The sequence below is a fragment of the Ambystoma mexicanum genome, chromosome 5q, assembly GCF_040938575.1.
Source record: "Ambystoma mexicanum isolate Mex_15411 chromosome 5q, UKY_AmexF1_1, whole genome shotgun sequence".
NCBI classification, from domain to species: domain Eukaryota; kingdom Metazoa; phylum Chordata; class Amphibia; order Caudata; family Ambystomatidae; genus Ambystoma; species Ambystoma mexicanum.
This window is the reverse complement of record NC_090933.1, coordinates 882,699,843-882,719,161: the sequence shown is the minus strand read 5'-3', so window position 1 is coordinate 882,719,161 and position 19,319 is coordinate 882,699,843. Positions and strand designations below refer to the sequence as shown.

Below are 19,319 nucleotides of genomic sequence, written 5' to 3'. Positions count from 1 at the left end.
TGGACCATTGAGTGTCATCTATAGGGGTGTCCAGATATCTTTCCTATTTAGCTTTCATTGTGTTTTTAGAAGGGGTGTGTCGTTGGGCGGCCTGGTATAGCATGGATATGCCACCTGTAAAGCCTTTCGTTGTCATGATCTCGGTGAGGAATGGATGTGTGGGGGGAATGTCCGGGAAGGAGGGCCACTTTTTTTGCATGCTGCTTTCATCCTACGGTATTGTAGCAATGTTGAGAGTCCGGTACCCACTTTTGCTCGGACTGTTACTAGCGTAGCAAACTTCCCTTCCGGGTATAAGTATCCCCCTCGCATTTCTTTTCCCGGATCCCATCTCTTCTGTAGAGCCGTGTCTAGAGTGGGTTCGAGCCAGGGTAGTGCCATAGTGGAGTATGGGACCAAAATGGATCCTGGCATCCTAGTCTGTCAAATATTCGGGACCAGGCTTGCACGGTGGAGCTCACCAGGTCAAGTTCTCCCCTGTCCCTTGTGGCATTGGCAAACGGCGTTGCTGCCCAGTACTTATCGAAGTGCGCTTGTGCTGTCTGGAGATACAATATAAAATCCGGAGCAGCGAGCCCCCCTGTCTCATACCTTTCACTCATCTTGGACCACTGGATACGGGCTGTTCCCCCGCTCCACACAAAGCGCGTTGCCATTTTTTGTAGTGTTTCAAAGAATGGTTTGCCAGGCCATAGTGGAATGTTGCAAAACAAGTAAAGAAGTTTCGGCACAATCACCATTTTCAGTAGTGATATGCGTCTGTATATTGTTATCAGGAGTTTGTCCCATACCCTAAGTTTATGTTCTAGGAGTTCCAGGTAGGGGTCATAATTATTTGCCATTAAGGTCTGTTTACTTGTGGATAGTATGATTCCCAGGTATCGGGCTGATGTGGGTGACCATTTGAACTGCATGGTAGCTGGGGAATGCACTGTGGCAGGAGTCAAGGGAATGATTTCAGACTTCGCTTGATTTATCCGATATCCTGAATACTTGGCGAACTTCTGAATTTCCTTCATCACTGGCGGGAGGTGAGTTTCTGAGGTATATCATAGTATCGTCCGCGTATAGCGATACTAGTTGGGGGAGGTCCCCTAATGCGTTTACCCCTCCATTCATGTTCGTATCTTAATTTGGCTGCCATTTCTTCAATAGTGAGTGCAAAAGTGAGGGGGGGACAATGGACATCCCTGCCTGGTGCCTCTTTCAAGCGTGAAGCTTGTCGATAGTGTGTTAGTTCTGACGGCCGCCCTTGGGTCTGTGTATAGCGTTCGAATGTATCTAGTGAACACCAGGCCAAACCCCATTTTACTTCGGATCGCATACATGTACCTCCAAGACACAGAGTCAAAGGCTTTTTCAGTGTCCAGGGTGACCGCGACAGTCTGGGCTTTTGCGTCCATCTGTGAGGCAATAGAAAAGAATCTCCTGAGATTAAGTGCTGTAGATCGGGTGGGAATGAATCCCGCTTGGACAGGGTGGACCAACTTGTTCATAAATTTTATTAAGCGTTTGGCGATTGCCTTGGCGTATATTTTGGCATCAGAGTTGATTAGTGATAATGGGTCATAGGAGGCAGGGTCTTGGGGTGACTTGTGTGGCTTTAGCAGAACCATAATAATCGCCTCTCTCATTGTGGTTGATAGGGACCCATTAGTCAGCGCTTCTTCCCATATTTCTAGTAGCTTTGGGGGCAAGTTCCAATTTAAATGTTTTGTATAGGTCAATTGGTATACCGTCAGAGCCTGGGGTCTTGCCTGCTTGTAGGACCATGGTGGCTTGTTCCATTTCCTCATTGTCCAGAGGGAGGTCGAGCTCGGTCTTGTCAGCTTCGTCCAGTTTAGGTAGGGGAAAAGAGTCCATATACTCCTGGAGGGCTTCTGGGGATTCTGTATCAGCATTAGCATAGAGGTTTTTATAGAAGTTTCGGAACACTGCATTTATATCCGCCAGACTTGTTTGTACTCTTCCATCTGTGTCAGTTATACTGGTTATGTGTCTCATACCTTGTTCTGCTTTGATGAGATTGGCCATTGTTTTGCGGGCTTTGTTTCCTTCGCCGTATTTTCTTGCTCTCAGGGGTTGCGTCATGTAGAAAAGTTTGCGTTCAGCGAGTGCTCTGAAGTTCGTAAGTTGCTCCGTTATTTTGTGCAGGAAGATTTCGCTATTATTCTGCGCCTGCTCCGTTTCTAGCCTCTTTAGTATATGCTCGGTGTTGGCTAGTTCTGTTCGTATTTCCTTCAGTGTTCCATACGTCTGTGACATCATTAGACCTCGCAGCCAGACCTTGAAGGCTTCCCAGATAGTACTGGTAGATCTGACAGATCCGTCATTCCATTCGAAGAGGTCTGTTATGTCCATCTTAAGTGTTTCTACCATTGTGTCGTCCTTGAGCATTACTGGGGGCATTCTCCACATCCGGGGAGTGGATTCTGAGTTTTCCAGGGCCAGTTTGAAGAGGACAGGGGAGTGATCAGATATTGTCCGCGGGAGAATCTTGCAATCTTTTGTGACTGTGATGAGATCCGGTGAACATAGCCAATAATCTATACGTGAGCAGGAGCCGTGCACACTTGAGTAGAAGGTGTATTCCTTCTCTTGTGGGTGTAGTTCACTCCACACGTCTGCTAGGGGTAGCGTGGACATGGTTTCAAGAATGAGGGCTGTGGCTTTAGACTGGTGTCTGTAGCCGCTCAAAGTTCGGTCAAGGTTAGGGTTGAGGAAAGTGTTTAGATCGCCGCCCCATATCACATTGGCATGGCCAACCGGCAGTATCAATTCCAGGATATTTAGATAGAAATTTGGGGTGTCGATATTAGGACCGTAGGTATTTATTATGATCGTTTCCTTGTTATATAGTGTTCCCCATACAATCACATAGCGACGTTCCTTATCTATTGCAGTTCTGGTTATCTGGAAGTTGACGCGTTAGTCTATCATTGTGAGCACGCTTCTTGCCTGGGTCGAGAAGTTAGTGGCAATTTTCATTTGGCCCCATGTCTGGGCAAATGTATCTGTGACTTTTCTGGTTGCGCGAGTCTCTTGTAGGAGAAGAATGTCTATTTTGATTCTATTGGCATAGCTTATCAGTTTTGGCGTAGTTTATCAGTTTTCTGCCTTTGATCGGATGTGACAGACCTCTGATGTTCCATGTTAAAAGCCTAATCCCTTGTATCCTCCTTATTGAGGTCATTTGTAGTGAGTTGTCTCAAGAGTTTTGATGTAGTAAGTTCTTTGCGCTTGTCAGGTTTTTGTTAGTTTTCACCCATATTCTCCTTCTAGGGTTATGCCTGTAATTAGGCCCATGGTTCGGATATCTTCCGTTGAGTCTGTTATGTATTCTTCTTTGGTTCCCAACTGGGCAACAGGCCCTTGCTTCCCCACTTCCCCCCAACTGGACAGTGTAACCCCTGTTAACTGTCAACTTTTGCAGCGGTGGGTGGCTCCGTGAGCGCATTGCTCACCTTTGACAGGCAGACCGCCCCGGAGGCCACTGCGCCTTATTGCTATAGAACAGAACCTGCATTTAACTCAGGCATCTCTCCGGGTACTCTTCTTCCGTCAAGTGTTGGAGCTGATGGGTTGGCTGTTTTTGTCTGGGGGTAATGGGATGTTCCTTTCAATATAGCCCATACCTTCTTCAGGAGTATCAAAGCACTGTGACTTGCCGGAGATCTGTAGTCGGAGTCTGGCTGGAAATAGCATAGCGTATGGTATAGCACGGGCTCTGAGCGCTTTTTTAACTTGATCAAAGGACCGACGGGCTACTTGTACTCTGTTGGAAAAGTCTGGGTATGTGTGTATTCTTGCGGAGTCGTACAGTAGGGTCCCTTTCTCTCTGGACAGTCTCAGGATCAGTTCCCTGTCCCGGTAATTAAGCAGGCAGGCTATTACTTTTCGAGGTGGAGCTCCTGGTTTGGGAGGGGGAGCAAGGGACCTGTGAGCTCTTTCAATCAGGAATTGTTGGGAAAATTGCGCTTCGGGGAGGATAGTGCGGATCACTTCTTCCAGAAATACTTCCATTGGGATGTTAAGGGGCTTCTCCGCCAGTCCGACCACTCTAATATTATTGTGTCGTGATCTCGATTCTAAGTTCTCACATTTCATTTGGACCATCTTCAAATTTTTCCTGATGTCTTCTATGTCTTTTCCGTGCTGGGCAGTGGTATCTTCCAGCTCCCCTATCCTGGTTTCTGCTTCAAGAACCCTAGTGTTTACCTGTTGTAGGTCGGATTTGATAGAGGACATTGTGTTTCCTATGTCGTCCAGTCTCTTGTTAACTGCTACAAATCCAGCCTGAAGTGCTATCATGTACGGGTCTGAGACATTGTCATTGGGTGGCTGATGGCTAGCATTCGGAGTTTGGGGTGTTTCCACTCCTTGTGCCTCCATATTTGCGTTTGTGAAGGCATCCATGGGGCCCTTTCTGGCGCTCTTGTTGCACCTGGCATTTCTTTATCGATATTTTTGTATTGCTGGAGGTGGTGGTGGTGGGTTGAAGCACAGTTGGTTTTGTGTTGTACTGTTCCGTGGCACTGGTCGAGTCAAGGTGTCACCCCGATAAGAAACTTATGCTGTGGGGGTCCCAATGGGGTTTTGAGCAGGGACTGCGCAAAGGTATAGAATTCAGTTTAGGGGTTACTTTGGATAGTTGGTCCTGGGATACAAGGGGGTTCTGCCTCCTCCCTCATCTTGCGTAACAGTATTCCCTTTGGCCCCTATAGGCAGGTATGGGGGTTGCGCTTTATTGGCTTCGTCTTCTTGTTATTTGTGTACCCGCTTTATGCAAGTTTCCAGCTGATCTCAGTGGTGCTTCTGTGAAATTATTTAATATTTATCTATTTTTTGCTGGGGCAATGCTGTTCAGGGCTGAGTGTGCCGCCCTGTATGCTGCAGCCCCACTGTTCTGTATGAAGACTTTATGGATGTTGCACTGCAGTGCTTGGTCGACAAGCAGGTTCCAGCTGCACTGCTCAATGGCCGGGTATGTTTATTTCTTTTGAAACTATATGCACCAGGGCTGAGTGGTTTCCTGGCCCCCTCTTCGCCAGTGAGCAGTGTCCCCACCGCGGGTCAGCGGCTGTACTGGTGGGATGCCCCTCCGCCCGGACGCCCACGCCGCTCGCTCACAGCGCACACTGCGGGATAGGGGGGGGGGGCTAACTTGGGCACTGCGGATCTATGGGCAGGCATCTGCGCTCCGCGTGCGGGGCAATCCCACAGTGGGTTTTGGCAGCCCCCTCCCCAACCACAGCCCCGAGGGGAGAGTCTGCTCCACCTACCTTGTGGCGGGGCGACACTCATTGGCTATTCTTGTTGGAGTACGACCATAGGTTGTTTTTAGTCTTAATTTTTAATTCTTCACAAATGCTGTGAAATTCGGATTACAAGAGGCCAAACTTTAAATTTGACATACGCAGAAGATTCTATATATACACACTATGAAGGTGGTGCTTCAATTGATGAATTCAGTTAGTTTGTGCTTGGGGTTTATTTCTTTTTAAGTGTAAATGAACATATTTTGCGAGCCCCACATTTGTGGAATTCTGGAGGTTTGGGTGGTAGCCAAATAGTGAAAGGTTCCTTTGTTTAAGAAAGCTCAAGCATAGTTTGCTCCTCCTTCCTATATGTGATCCTAGGTTGACAGTTTTTTTCCTACTACCTCTACCACCTAAAAGGGAAAAATGTGAAACGCATATAATGTAGTACAAAGTGAGAATAAATGGATTAAAACAAATTACAAGCCAGGGCTAGAGGGCACCAAAAACTAGATAACATCTACCGAGCCTATGTAGGTCCCAGTACACCCCAGGATACATTCAAACACAGGAACAGAAATTGTATCAAAGTGTCCAATGATATCCTACGGGAAAATGTGAACTTCAGTGATTTATTATGCTACATTCCCTAATAAATGACTATACATACTCAAGTCACAGATATTGGCTGGGGAGAACTCCAGGGATGCAATAGGGAGCCAAAACAAATACTCAAGTCCAGGTAAAACAATTTTTCAGCAGTTTGTAGCAGTTCAAATGTTTGGAAATGCATGGAAAGTAATGTGACAAATCCCACAGACAGGCCACAGTTATGAGTTAAAGTCAGTACTAGTTCTACCCCAGAGGTGCATCCAAAGAAACAACCAACCCCATGGAACACCAGAGGGGATCCCTTGAACACTGCCAGTTTCAGGTTCGATTCAAAGCAAACTGAAGGATGGATTCAGCTCAATGTAAGTCAGTGGTGCTTTGCGGGAGAGGGCGGGCTGCAAAACCCCACCCTACCTGGACCCGTGGGAGCCCCAGGGACGATTCTAAGGAATATATCAAAACCAGTAATGATTTACAGTGCCAATAACAGACGATTTGACTCAGAAACAGCATTAGGAACCCAGCACGTACTAGGCTCCTTTTGCAAGGCTTGTCAAAGGATCTATTAACCACGGAGTGAACCGTGGACAAGCGACAACCCAGGCAGATGAATAGTAGAATATGTGTTCCCAGGCGGGTAACCCACTTGCCAAAAGCAGACGCTGTGACAAAGAGGGAACCACGAAGATGGGAAAACCCTTTCATGTCGGTCCGCGAAGCTCAAGGGGCACAATGGCAAAGAATGCCCTATAACAGGAGTAATCGATGACTGGGGAAATCTCTGTGATTTAATGACTACTGCACTGCAGGAGTACAGGGATGAGTAAAGCTAAATCGCCTACTAGGCCCCACAGTACTAAAAAATCAGCAGTGTCTAAGAAAACAGTGAACAGCGTTAAAATGTACCAGGGGCGCAGGCCCTCTTCTTGTTTTGGATGCTCGACAGCATTGAGCTATGCTGTAGGCACTTTTACTGTTAGCAAACTGATGTCGAAATATTTGAGTCAGCGTTGAGTTCATTTGATGTCTGGGTCGAGTGTGTTAAAGACAGTCAAGTGGATGGCTTTCAGCAGTTGGAGTCGGCATTCAAAGTACAGTCTGGGATCGGGTTGGTCCAATGCAGTCCACTGCAATGGGCTGACCCAGCATCTGGGTGGCTCAAAAGGCAGGTAAGCAGTTCAAAGATGCATAGAGTGCCAAAAGCAGCAATGCAGATCTTGTAGCAGGTTGAAGGGCCTTGGAGTGCCGTTGAACTGGTTTAAAGTCATGAAAAAAGTCCAGCTACTTCGGGGTGGCCCAATCCAAGGTCTCCAGGGACAAGGTGAGATTCTTAGTTCCACACATTGAGTCCAGGAAGTTGTCTAGCACCTACAGGCATTCCTTAAGTTCCAGTGGGCAGGATCCTGTTCCCAGCGTACAGGTAACAGAAGAGCATTGGTCCACAGAAGTGGAACCCACACTGATCCTGGTGTGGGGTTAGAGAGCAGAACTTGCCTCTGCATTGGATCCCTTCTGCATTCATCTATATGCCAGAGGACATTGGAATACCCTGCTCTTAGAAAGGTAAATTGCTACACTGGATTGGTCCAAATCAAGTATGTTGTCAGACATTCAATCCAGGCAGCTATAACAAGTACCCATTGCCTTCAGACATCATACCCGGGGTCCTTTGTCTGGCTTCCTGGCAATTAACCCACACGGCTGCTGTAGGAGGAGGCCAGGCAGCTAATACAGAACAGTCTGTTCATGACTAAAGCTCTGCTCACCAAGCTGACACAATATGATATCCAAATGCTGTGGCTGCATAATTGCGTGATCCTAGTAGCCACCATCCCCATCCCCTAACCAGGCGAGGCTTATAGTTGGTATAATGTGCCACAGCGTGGACTAGGGTACACAATTATTATGCTTTGAATCAGAGGTGCAGAAGGTCAAAAAGCCACCTCTGTCTGTTGGAACTTTCTGTTCACCTGTCAGGAATGAAATGTGACCTTTGAACCTAACCTGCTAGCACTGCAGAGCAGTTGCTGTAGATGTCAGGAGAATGCAAATGACTAGGAATGCACTATGCTTTTGGCAGGGAGCTGCATGAAGAGTGGCCCTGATTAGCAGACATCCCTTTAAGAAACAGACTTAACTGCATCATTGTATTTAATAAAAAGCTAAATACTCTGGCTTTTCTGCCCTTACCAGATGGCATGCTGTTCCAGCAGCCCACCACTCCTGTAGGTCAATGAGACTGCCTACCACAAAGTGCTTGGTCAGGAGGATTTTGCAGGGAGGTAGCAAAGCAGAAAAAAAACCTGTCCAAGTAAGTGAAAACCAGTCCAAATCCAGCAAGGAGAATTGAGAGGAGAGTGAGAAAAAGCCCAGGAAAGGATTTCAGCAGCCTAGGAATAAACCAAGTGGATAGACAAAAGGAGCCTGGATATCAAATGCAGCAGCACTCTTTGTGGCAATCTTCCAGCAAATCAGTTAAGAATCTACTGATTTAAGGAATGTACTGGTCTCCCCCAGTAAAGCCTACTTACTTAGGAGCTGGCATAAGCAAGCCCTCCAATCACACATGAGGCAGACGCACAAAGGTATTGGCAGGCAGCTTGGACATAAAAACAACTGTCAAACACCCATGTCCACCTATATGTATTGGGCTTGTATCTGGGCTAGAGGGTTGACGGCTGGGCTCAGATTGAGCCCATGTTAGAATATAAGACAATTCAGGGTTGTCTGGTCAACTACACAAAGACGGTCCAAAACAAAATGGCCAGGTTTAGCGATTAATAAATGTATTAGTACCACAATAGATACCATACTAATACATTACTCTACTAAACCAGTAACAATGCCTACACCCCCAGCAAAGACTCGAATACATTACAGCTACCGCTCAGCCGCCCATCCCCAAACTCACTGTAGGCTGATTGAATCACCCTGGGACCAAAATGGGGCACTTAAAAAGCACCATGTCCCAGGAATCATATGGGCTACCATAGGACCGCACATGAATAAAAGCTGTAGGCTGGGGGTGTCTACTGAAGTCACTGCTCACAAAGATAAAGTGAAATGTCTAAGAAAACCAGCAAGGAAAAATAAAAATGTTAGGGGTGCCTTTAAATAGAACAAGAGCAAAAAATGGAATTCTCTCCTACTTCAGGAATCATTCAGAAACGTTTTTAACTTCCTCTCTGTATTCCTTGCCATTGAAGTCGTAATTTTAGGCTTGAAAAAGTTCTCGGAGTCGAATATTTTGGATGACTTCTCGCCTGTGGCTGCTTTTGGCCTGCAATTGTTTGTGGAACCGACCACTCTTGCCGACTAGGATATTTACATTTTTTTGAATGCAGAAATCAATAACTAAGACCATTGCTCTCTGCTGCAAGTGTAAGCTGAATCTTGAAGTTCCTTACAGCATTCCAAAAGTTGTAATATTGTGTATAGATAAAGACGTTATCAATAAATCGTCTCCAGGCAATGACAGTGCCGTATTTAAAAAATAAAAAAAATCCTTCCATGCATGTTTTTCAGATTGCACCATGACGACGGCAAATTACCCATGGTGACTCCTTTAAGTTTCTTAAAAATCAAGCCATTAAACATAAGGACATAGCTTGTTAGTGCTCTTACTTGAACTGCTAGAATCACTTTGTTGTGCTGAAAATAACTTGCTGATTTTTAATTAAGGGCCATCTCTACTGCTGCCAGGTCACGCTCGATGGAGGCTTACAGAGTATTTAAATCAAGAGTCGACAGGATATAATACCCCCCCGTTTAATGGTGGTAGTTGAGTATATCCAGGCGGTCTTTAATGTATGATCGGTGGACAATTTCAAGTGTGCTTAAGTGCTGATCTATACTGCTGTTTTTGTAAATTCTTGAGCAAACCCTGACTCACAATGGGCCCGAGTGGAGGGAAGGCAACCTTTTTGGTGAACCTTAAGGAAGAAAATATACATTGGTCAACTTCATTTGGTCTACCTTCAAAGAAATTGCTTCCTCTTTGGTTATTAGCCCTACCAGTAGCCACATGTTTTGTAATTAGTGTAGCCGTGTTTGAGTTTTAAGCTGTACATAGCATTCGTCATCAAAGATATCATTCATGCCTTGTTGAATGCAGTCCGCAGCAATCATATTCACAATGTTACTGCTTTTGCTAGCTTTCTTTATAATATTTTTTATCTCTATTTTAAGCCTAGTGATGGGCTTCTTTTGTGCAAAAGTGATGATACCCCTTGGTTTTGGGAAGGTTACATCCAATTTCCATAGGTCTTTTGTCATGGCATCAAAAATAGATTTACATGATTTTCTGGCAGAATCCATGGTGTCAATTTGGATGCTAGCCTCAGGGTTGTTTCTTTACTTCAGAGTTGTTCAATTTAGAGGTCTTCCCCTATGCTTTCTTCTAGGCCCTAGTCAGTTTTTATCTTAAATGATAGAATGTGTGCTCTATTGTCCATGTCCTTTGTGGTGATGTTGGTCAGTTCCATTCTAGGTCGTGTATTGGTTGGGAGAATTCTCATTCTATGGCTAATTTCCCTTACCTATTGAGTCCCTCAGCAGCTTTTACCTGTGTTTTGCCATGTGTATTTCATCTGTTTTTGTGATTGTGGACTCTGGAGTACACCTCTTCAATAGCCCCACTCTTGTGTGTGTTACACAGCACCTTCAGTGCAGTGACACAGGGTTGTCTTTTAGACTTCCCACCGACTCCATTTCTGGGGCTGACTACTGTCTCAGACTCCAAGGACATTTTTAAAATCCTAAAAGAACAAGAGGCTGTCTCCCCTCCAGCTGACCAACTGGAGATTTGAGATGTTGCCTGGTGCCAGAGTATACAAGAGGGCATGCCTAATAAACTCTTGGGTATTACTTCAGGAATTCGGGAAACAAGAACTTACCTGCTAAGCCTATAAGTGAGCTCCAGAAGCCACTGAGACATCCAGTTCGTCCTGAGCGCTGCCGCGCTCGGGACGAACTGGAGCTGAACAGAATATTCACTATTATCGAATATTGGATGCTTAACAACAATCTGGCTCTCAACAAAAGCAAAACAGAACTCATGATAGTGGGTAGTTCTGTTGCTCTAAAACAACTAGACAGTAATTTTGTTAGGTTAGGAACTGACCTTATCGTTCCAGTTCCTAAACTTAAGATCCTGGGTGTAACTCTTGATCAATTATTAACCATGGAATCCCATGTTTCTAGCGTTGTTACGGCCTCAGCGTACTATATTAAATTACTTCATCTTAAACCGCTCATCACTCAAGCGAGATCTTCGCCAGAGTCATCATTGGCGCTAAAATGGACTATTGCAGGATCTTATTAGCCGGTATCAGTAAACGTGACCTGCTCAGGCTTCAAATCATGCAAAACAGAGTGGTACGAGTAGTACTGGGTCTCTCAAGAAGAGATCACGTAACGGGCGCCAGGCAGTCTCTCAACTGGCTACCAATTGAAGCGCGAGTATTGTATAGGCTTCTCACTATTACTTTCAAGTGCAGGTTAGGTACCATGCCATCCTATTTGCAGGATTGCATTACTGATAAACCAAATGCTAGTGGTCGGAGGTCCAATGGGCAGAACCTGCTTACTCAGCCCAGATGTAGAACTGCTAAAGCCAAGAAGGGAGCCTTTTCATTGGCTCCCAAACTCTGGAACAATCTACCAAAAGATTTAAGACTCCAGAGTTCCCTATCGGTTTTAAAAAAGAGCTAAAAACCATTTGTTTGGTTAATACCACAACTCTTGCCCTACCCTCTCCCAGCTCCCAAACTCATTTATTTCGTAGCGATAATTGTTGTTTTATGTGTATGCCCAATTGATGGCGCCTTTATGCCTGAGGGTCCATAGCACGCTATACAAATGCTGTAATATAATGTCATCAGAATTTGCATATAATAAAACAAATATATCAAAATAAAACTGTAGTAATTGCCCTCAAATAATAATGGGCTTCCCTCTTGTCCGTGGCATCTACGTGCCCCTGTTGCACATGTATGCAACAGGATTACATCCAACTGCTTTATTATTTATGTATATAACCAGTTATATATACAACCTTGATATAATTAATGAATGATAACCTTAGCAAAGCTATTAGGACACTTTTGTAAAGGTGGAGCCAGGTACCCCCACTCAAACCACCTCCCCCATGCTGCCTATATATTGGGAGCCAGAGTGTGAGACACGTGCAAGGCCAGTAAGACTACTAATACCAAAGAGAATCCTAGAAGCAAGGTTCCCATACATGCATACACAACAATATGATGGCCATTTGAATGAAATCCCAGAGACAATAGGGAAGACTAGCAAAAGTGCGGATAGGTGATGTCATGAAGAGTAGAGCTAATGCACTCATAAGAAGAGATCAAACAGTATAAGCATTCTATAGAATCAAAGGAGGAAGTGTTAAAGATGAACCACATTTCGGGCTCGAGATGAAGATGTTCATGCCACAGAAACTGATAAAGATGTCAAGTAATTTTACAGTCGCAGCAACGCAAGTAGACAAGTATTCTTTAAGGCTGGCTATATAGTGACTAGATTGTGGCGATGCGCCAATGTCTATGGACTACAGATATTCCATAATGCACTTTAGCAGGAGCTGGACACCATGAGCAGAAAGGATTTTTTGGCATGTCACAGTTAGAAATTGAAAACGTAACCATAAAGGTGAATAGAGGAAGGGCTTGGTTGGCCAAGCACTAAACAGTCAAGGCCACTGCAAGTCAAGATGTTCTTACAAAAGCTACAATTAATGTGTGAAAACAACAGACTCCTACTGAGGGGAGATGGAGAACCATTAAAGAAGTCAGAGGCTCTTCATTTAATGGAGTTTAATACAGTAAAATGCTCTGAAATCATGGTCTGCAGTCATTTGGATGGATGAAAATAGACACGGGACGGAGCTGAACCGAAACTGGGAGGAAGGGGGGGATGCTCACACTCCCTCGTATTCCCAAAGGGCTAATTGACTGGCAGACAGCAGAGTGATGGATTGGAAGGCTAATTGGTGGGTAAGCTATGGTTATAACCAACCCACCTAGCACCTGCGTGCCAGCCTACGTGGTGCTTACGCATGTTTAATATTACAGGAAGGTACAAGGGTGCCAACCAATAATAAAGGGACACGTAATTGAGAGCCCTATAGTTTGTGTAACCAATGGGACATTGTGTATTTCATGACGTTCATGATGACATGCACTAGGGGAGGACTTAGTTGCCCACATGATATTAGATACCCAATCACCTTTCTTAACTAGTATGGAACGTATACTTCGATTTTCCTTGTAAGCCAATCACCATTCCAAGTAGGTTTTTGTAGTTTGCTACGCAGGTAGACGTCAATGATGACAAACCTTTAGTATAAGAATGTTGTTTTTTCAGAAATGCTCTGAGAGATTGCTATGAGATGTCGGATGATGTCCCTTGTGCTCCCTGTTTTAGATAATTTTCATTAAAACAGTTCAAACTTTGCCAACTTCTTGAGTCAGTTTGATTATTGATGTTTGAGTATATTCTGCATCATTATCCATCTCCAAGTATTGCTGCCTTGTCTTAAAGGGCTGGGTTAGTTGCCCCGGTTCGCTTTGTAACACAAAGGAAGGCTGATGAGTCCTCAAGATGTTCCCCTCCTTATATACTTTCAGGGTTCCATGTCTGTTTCCTGACAAACTTTGTTTTGAAGTAATTTCCGATTCTGAAATTACTTAGAAAAAAGCGCATTGAATTTTTTGTTGTTGAATTTAGTGTTTTATTTTCGGGGGTGCCCCTCATAATCCCCACCTTTCCCTGTACGTTTACCCATACCCCAAGCCCCTAACCAACCCTTTAACCACTTGCCCCCCCTTTATATTTCTAATGAGGTTTTTTTCGAAATAATTTCAGATCATATTTTCCCATTACCTCCCCTTCCTCCTTATAGTCCCGTTCACATTTATGAATGCAAGATAATATGTCTTAAGTAGTGTATTAACTAATCAAGCTATAAAAATGCATTTCGGCCTGTGTCACCTTCCGAAGACATGCTCTCTGGTATCAACATGTTTAACATCTATGGTCAACACAAACTGACAACATGGCTCTTGTATTTTATACATGCCTATCTAAACACCACCTATTCTTCTAAAACCAGCAGATTGACTATCACCAATCCTGTGATCATCCAAATCCTTGAAGCGCCAGGAGAGCAAAACACATGCCAGCTGTTCATTTGGATACTGTTATTTGTTGGTTTGAAAGAACCAACTATAAAAACATAATTTACATTTTCTAGAAACTACCTAAAGGTACAAAAGGCAATGTTTCACAGCCAGGACACAAACATCTATTTAGTTTTCTGCATACAACCCACAAAGAACGACTCGCCACCCAGCAGCTCAGACTATGGCTAATCAAGGAGTAGCAGGACCCTGACTTTTCAAACTACCCTTTCCCAACTCTGTTTAATGTTGTCAAACCCCTCCATGACATTTGTGTTAGAGAAAGTGTGAAATACCATAACAATGCAGACAACAATTAGATTCAAGTGAAACTGTGATAACAGTGGAGACAGCAAAACCACCTCTCTGTGCTCCATGGTTTCTACCTTGGCAAGTGGGGCAGCGTTGCTGCAGCTGCCAGAGGACACCTGACCCCTACCACAGTGGGTGTACAAGGCAAAGCGACAAACTACTCTTCAAATCACGGCACAGGATGGATGCTGCTCAACTGCCATGCCTAAATGTTTTATTGTTGTCTTTGAAGTCTGAAACTTCTGGGGGGACTCTACCACCTTTGCACTGAACAGGTTTCACCCATTACAGGCCATGTCCAGAAGCACTGCTTGGACATCCGGGGGCGAATCCAGAAGGCCTCATACACAAGTCCCACACAATAAGCAATGTGAAGGCTGGACTGCAAAGCATGGAGCGCTGGCCATTGGCTGTTCGTTTTTAAGGCATTAAAGCGCTCCATCATCTACGCAGGCAAGTTCTGTGGTGAACCAGAGCTGATACTCCAAAGTCCAAATGAGTATTTGGCCAGCGAGCAAGACCTACTAATGGCCCTTATGGAAAGGCTGTCTGACACAAACTTCTTTCACCTACAGGCATCTAGATTGTCTCTCTACCCGTCTGGAGGCAGCAAGGAGAAAGATACATTTTTGTGGCCTGCCACCGCGGACTGCACCACAAAACACTCAGCTGATGCATGTGTGGAGAAAAACCAAGGATCTGACCAAGCCAGACTATGCTCTTTTGGAAGGTCCCGGCCACTGCAGAGATAGGCACTGGTTTCCAGCAGGGTGCTCACACCCCCCCACCCCCACCGCCGGATTGAATGGAAGCAAGGTCTCTGTAACGGATTCTCATCCAAAATGTCCAACAAGTAATATTAGACCTTGGGCTTGGAATGTGCTGACAAACCAAGTGTCTCCACTGCCTTAGCCATTACTCTCTCAAAACAAGTTTGAGGCCTATACCAGAAAGACATTTGTTAAGGGGAAGTGTTTAGGCTGCTGGCCTGCTGCAGGTGTGTTGCCACCTTTAACATTTTCTCTACCTCATCATAAAAATCCTCTGGAAGTCTTCAACCCCACAGGAGTAAATTGGTTCCGTCTTAAAAGAGAGAGGATCGCCATTTTCATCAAAGATATAAGACATGGAGGTGAATTTGCTCCTCGAAAGAAGAGCATACATTTGTGATTTTTCAGTCTAAGTGACACCAAATGCACCGGGTGTAAGGGGGACCGAGGCCGGAGGGCTCAACTCCTGAAGACACAGCCACACAGTGCAGAGAAGTAGCCTTATCCACTGGAGCACGGAATGAGCCTGTAGGTGTGCTAAAGTGTTCGAGAGAGGAGCCTTGGCCGGCTTCATCAATCCTGTGGTTGCAGCCGTAGCGGTCCACGACAGGGCCTTGGGGAAAAATGGCAAGCACAGTCCGGTGAAATTTCTCCCACTCTTCCAGTGTAAAGGATCAAGTGGGGATGGATGTGTACTTCAGGCATAGGAGCGAATCATCTGAAGAATCTCTGGAGTGGTGACTCCACTTTGAGGAAGAACAGTGATGCTTGAATGAGTCACTTTGGAAGTGTGGACTCATCCTGTGTTGCTGATGCTTCTCGTCTTTTTGAACCAGTGAACTGCTGTCTGTACTTCCACCGACAACCTCCTGTGCTCCGAGCAACAAGATTTTTGAAGGTGTCTTCGTGTCACAGTTCTGGAAGTAGGTGATAAGTTAATCGCCAAGCTCGCCAAGGCATTTGGATGCATCAATTTGCACGCCCCGCAATCTGGCGGATTGTTGCCTACCTCACGCCATACAGGTAAATCCTGTGGGGGATCTGAGACAGATATCGGCCACCTGCAATCCGAATAGGGCTTTAAAACAGAGTCCTCTATATGGTTAAACATGACACAGTAGAAAAGTTAGCAAGCTAAATGGCATTTCTGAAGCGGCTGAGTGCAAAAAAGAACTGAACTCATGGGGAGGAGTAGTTCCATTTATACTGGCCTGAAGTCACATCTGGTGTGGGGTCCTTAATGGGGTCAAGTGGAGCGGACGCAGAGCTATGCTGCCACCCTAGTGGCAAAACAAAGTCAGCCAGCACAGGAGATCAACTATCATAGATGTGAAATATGTGGGAGGAAGGAATCCATTTTTTCTTCGCTTGATAGATCTAAAAGTAGGTAACAGAGTCCCTGCATCCGATTATCACAAGTGAAGATCAACATCTCAGAAGAAGTAAAAGTGTTACCTATGATACACCTTATACACAGCCCCACAAGCTAATGCCATAGTTCTTATTACCTAATGCTACTCTCGGGAGGATAGCTCAGGGGCAACGTGCTCGGCTTGCAAGCAAGACGACACGGAGCAACACAGGTTCGATCCCCAGGTTCGCGCTTAGAAACCTATGGGTAATTAATCGCTTTATAAATAATATCATACTGTGACAAATCCACCTATCCATCCAATCTGAGTCTAATTTCAGGTCCAGGTTGAAGAGATTTGTAATGGTTTGTTTTAGGCGGTCTGCAGAATTAAATGACTTCACACTGTTGTAAAGAAATTGAAAACAATAGTATTCCTATACATTTCTTTGATGCAGTTTAAGGTTGCTGGCTACAAATGAGCCTAAATACAATTAAAAATAAAGGGTTTCTAGGTAAAACAACCAGACTTAACCCCCTGCTCCCCTTTACAATCACAGGTGTGGCAAATGAAAGCCATTTGCTAATACATAAATATTCACATATTTTGAAATGTACCCACGGTCTGTAATGACTACTAAGGTTACACACTTGCATTCAGGTCATGCAATGCAGCTAGCAACAAACCTTCCCCCAGTTTGGACAGCATGAACCACATGTTAAGAAGTGATAAAGGGTTAACAATCGCAGCTCTATTTCTATGTAAGTTAAGAAGCTACTGAATTACAAATGTGATGCCAATCAAACCAGTCGCCCCAAAAGCACTTACTTTATCCAGTTCATTAGCTCAACTGTATCAGGCTGATAAATATCTTCTAGTGGTGGATATTCTGTTGGCAGTTTAGGAGAAAACTAAACAGAAAACAAGGATGATTAAACTTCAATTTACCTAATAGAGTACACAGATCAAACAGTGTCAGAGTTATGTACACAGCTACAAGTTCAGACAAGTTTAATTCACAGTTATAGCCCAGGGGTGAAATAATTATAAAAATTAATTATGAAAATATCAGTTCAAGCAAAGTCCTACTCATTGGAAAACAGATGCTAAAAATGCAGCTATTGTAGACTTTATAGACTTCCATGAAAACAAGCAGTACCATCAACAAACCAGATGGCAACTGAACATCACAGGGATGACAAACGAGGATGTTGCAAATGCTAAACTTTAGACTGATTGAAGTGGATGGGTAGTCTAAAGCTAAAGCTACATTTTAAGAAGACTATAAAGGTTTACCTTCTTGAGTCGTTTAATTCATGTCTGGCATGCATTCTACTTACGATTTCATGTACAGTTACCATACATAGTGTTAGGGAGAATTCTCTGTTAGGGCTAATTTCCCAAACCTAGTGAGTCCCCCAGCAGCTTTGCTGGATTTGTGGGGTTTATTTTTTTCTTCTGCTTAGAGTGAGACTCTTTCTCCCACTCTTAGGCATGATTTGAGAATGTCCTTTGACTATGTAATGTGTGGTATTTTACTCCATAGGGCTTCATGTGTTTTTGGTATGTGTGTTACACAGCACCCTCAGTGCAGTAACACAGGGGTGTCATAGTGATCCCCAAACATAGACCCCATTCCCTGGGACTGACTACTGTCTCCCAGGGCATGTAAAGTCACCATTGGCTTTACTAGTCTCAAATTGCGAACAGAACCAGTACAAACCATCCTATTGTGGAAGTACTGGTAGGGGTAATTCAATTGCCCTTGGGTCTGTTTTTCAAGGGGGCACTGTCCAGTCCCCCCTTGTCGAGTTTCTGGCTGGTGGTAGTGGATACTACGCGAAATATTCCACCGGAATATTTCCTATGGGATTTTCTCATTCATTTTAACAGCACCACTTTTTGGTGCAATGTTAAAGATACAGCTGGGTTATTTATTTAATATTTATTCCCCGGTTGGGTCTTTTTGCCAGGGCTCGGTTTTAAAATGGCGTTTGTGTTCGCCTCTGAAACTCTAACCCAAGTCGAGCCCTTTGTTCCACTTTTTGGCGGGCTTCTCCACAGAAGCCCTCCAAATGGTGCCACTCTGTCTGGGGTCAACAGGATGTGTGGGAGAGGGATTAGGCACCCTGGACCGAGTTGCCTTGGCAACTCAAGTCGCACTCTTGTGTGATTGGCTCAGTGGTGAGCCGACTTAGCATGTTTGGGTGACAGCTAGGCCGATGAATGGGGGTTTTGCTGCATAAAAGCAGGGCTTTGGGGACTGGAACTTCAGAAGTCGCCACAGGACCTAAAGAATCCGAAGAGGGGAGAAGCTGAGCCATCTACGACGACGACACCACCGGTGGAGCCCTGCTGTACGAACTCACCACTTCCCCGACGACAGAGGAGATCTTCTTCCAGGAGAGTCTTCTTCCCTTTAAGCTGGTGGGACCAACCAGTTCGTCTTTTTCGTCTTCCTGGATCGTCTCGTGGTCGAATCGCCTGTGCCAAGCACCCCGGCAGCCAGATAGCCACACTTCACCACTACCGCGAATAAAAGGGTCGTACCATTTAACCGGGAAACTCTGCGGCTGGTTTCTTCCCTGGCAGTGCAACGACCTCCAGCTTTCCTCCACGTCGAGATCATCTCTTCCCCTGGACGAAGCCTGACTTGCACCCGCTGCCAGGAACAACTGCCCCCGCTGGAGCTTTCTCACCATTTCAGGTACTGAGTCCCGCCTGGTCTCCCTTGCAACAGAATGTCCAAGGTGTCCCGTAAATCCTCGACTCTCTATCCTGGGGTGACCTCCGACCTGCTAACATTACCTTTCTGAC

General features: G+C 45.0%; 1 protein-coding gene across 3 annotated transcripts in view; it reads right to left on the bottom strand.

Moving 5' to 3' along the window:
- Nucleotides 1-19,319, bottom strand: part of DPY19L4 (dpy-19 like 4) — a 1,351,687-nt gene that overhangs the window by 393,584 nt on the left and 938,784 nt on the right. For all 3 annotated transcript variants that reach the window (XM_069621372.1, XM_069621373.1, XM_069621374.1), the window contains one exon: nt 17,331-17,413. In XM_069621372.1, coding sequence (XP_069477473.1) covers nt 17,331-17,413 — 83 coding nt within the window. The remainder of the gene's footprint in view (nt 1-17,330; nt 17,414-19,319) is intronic.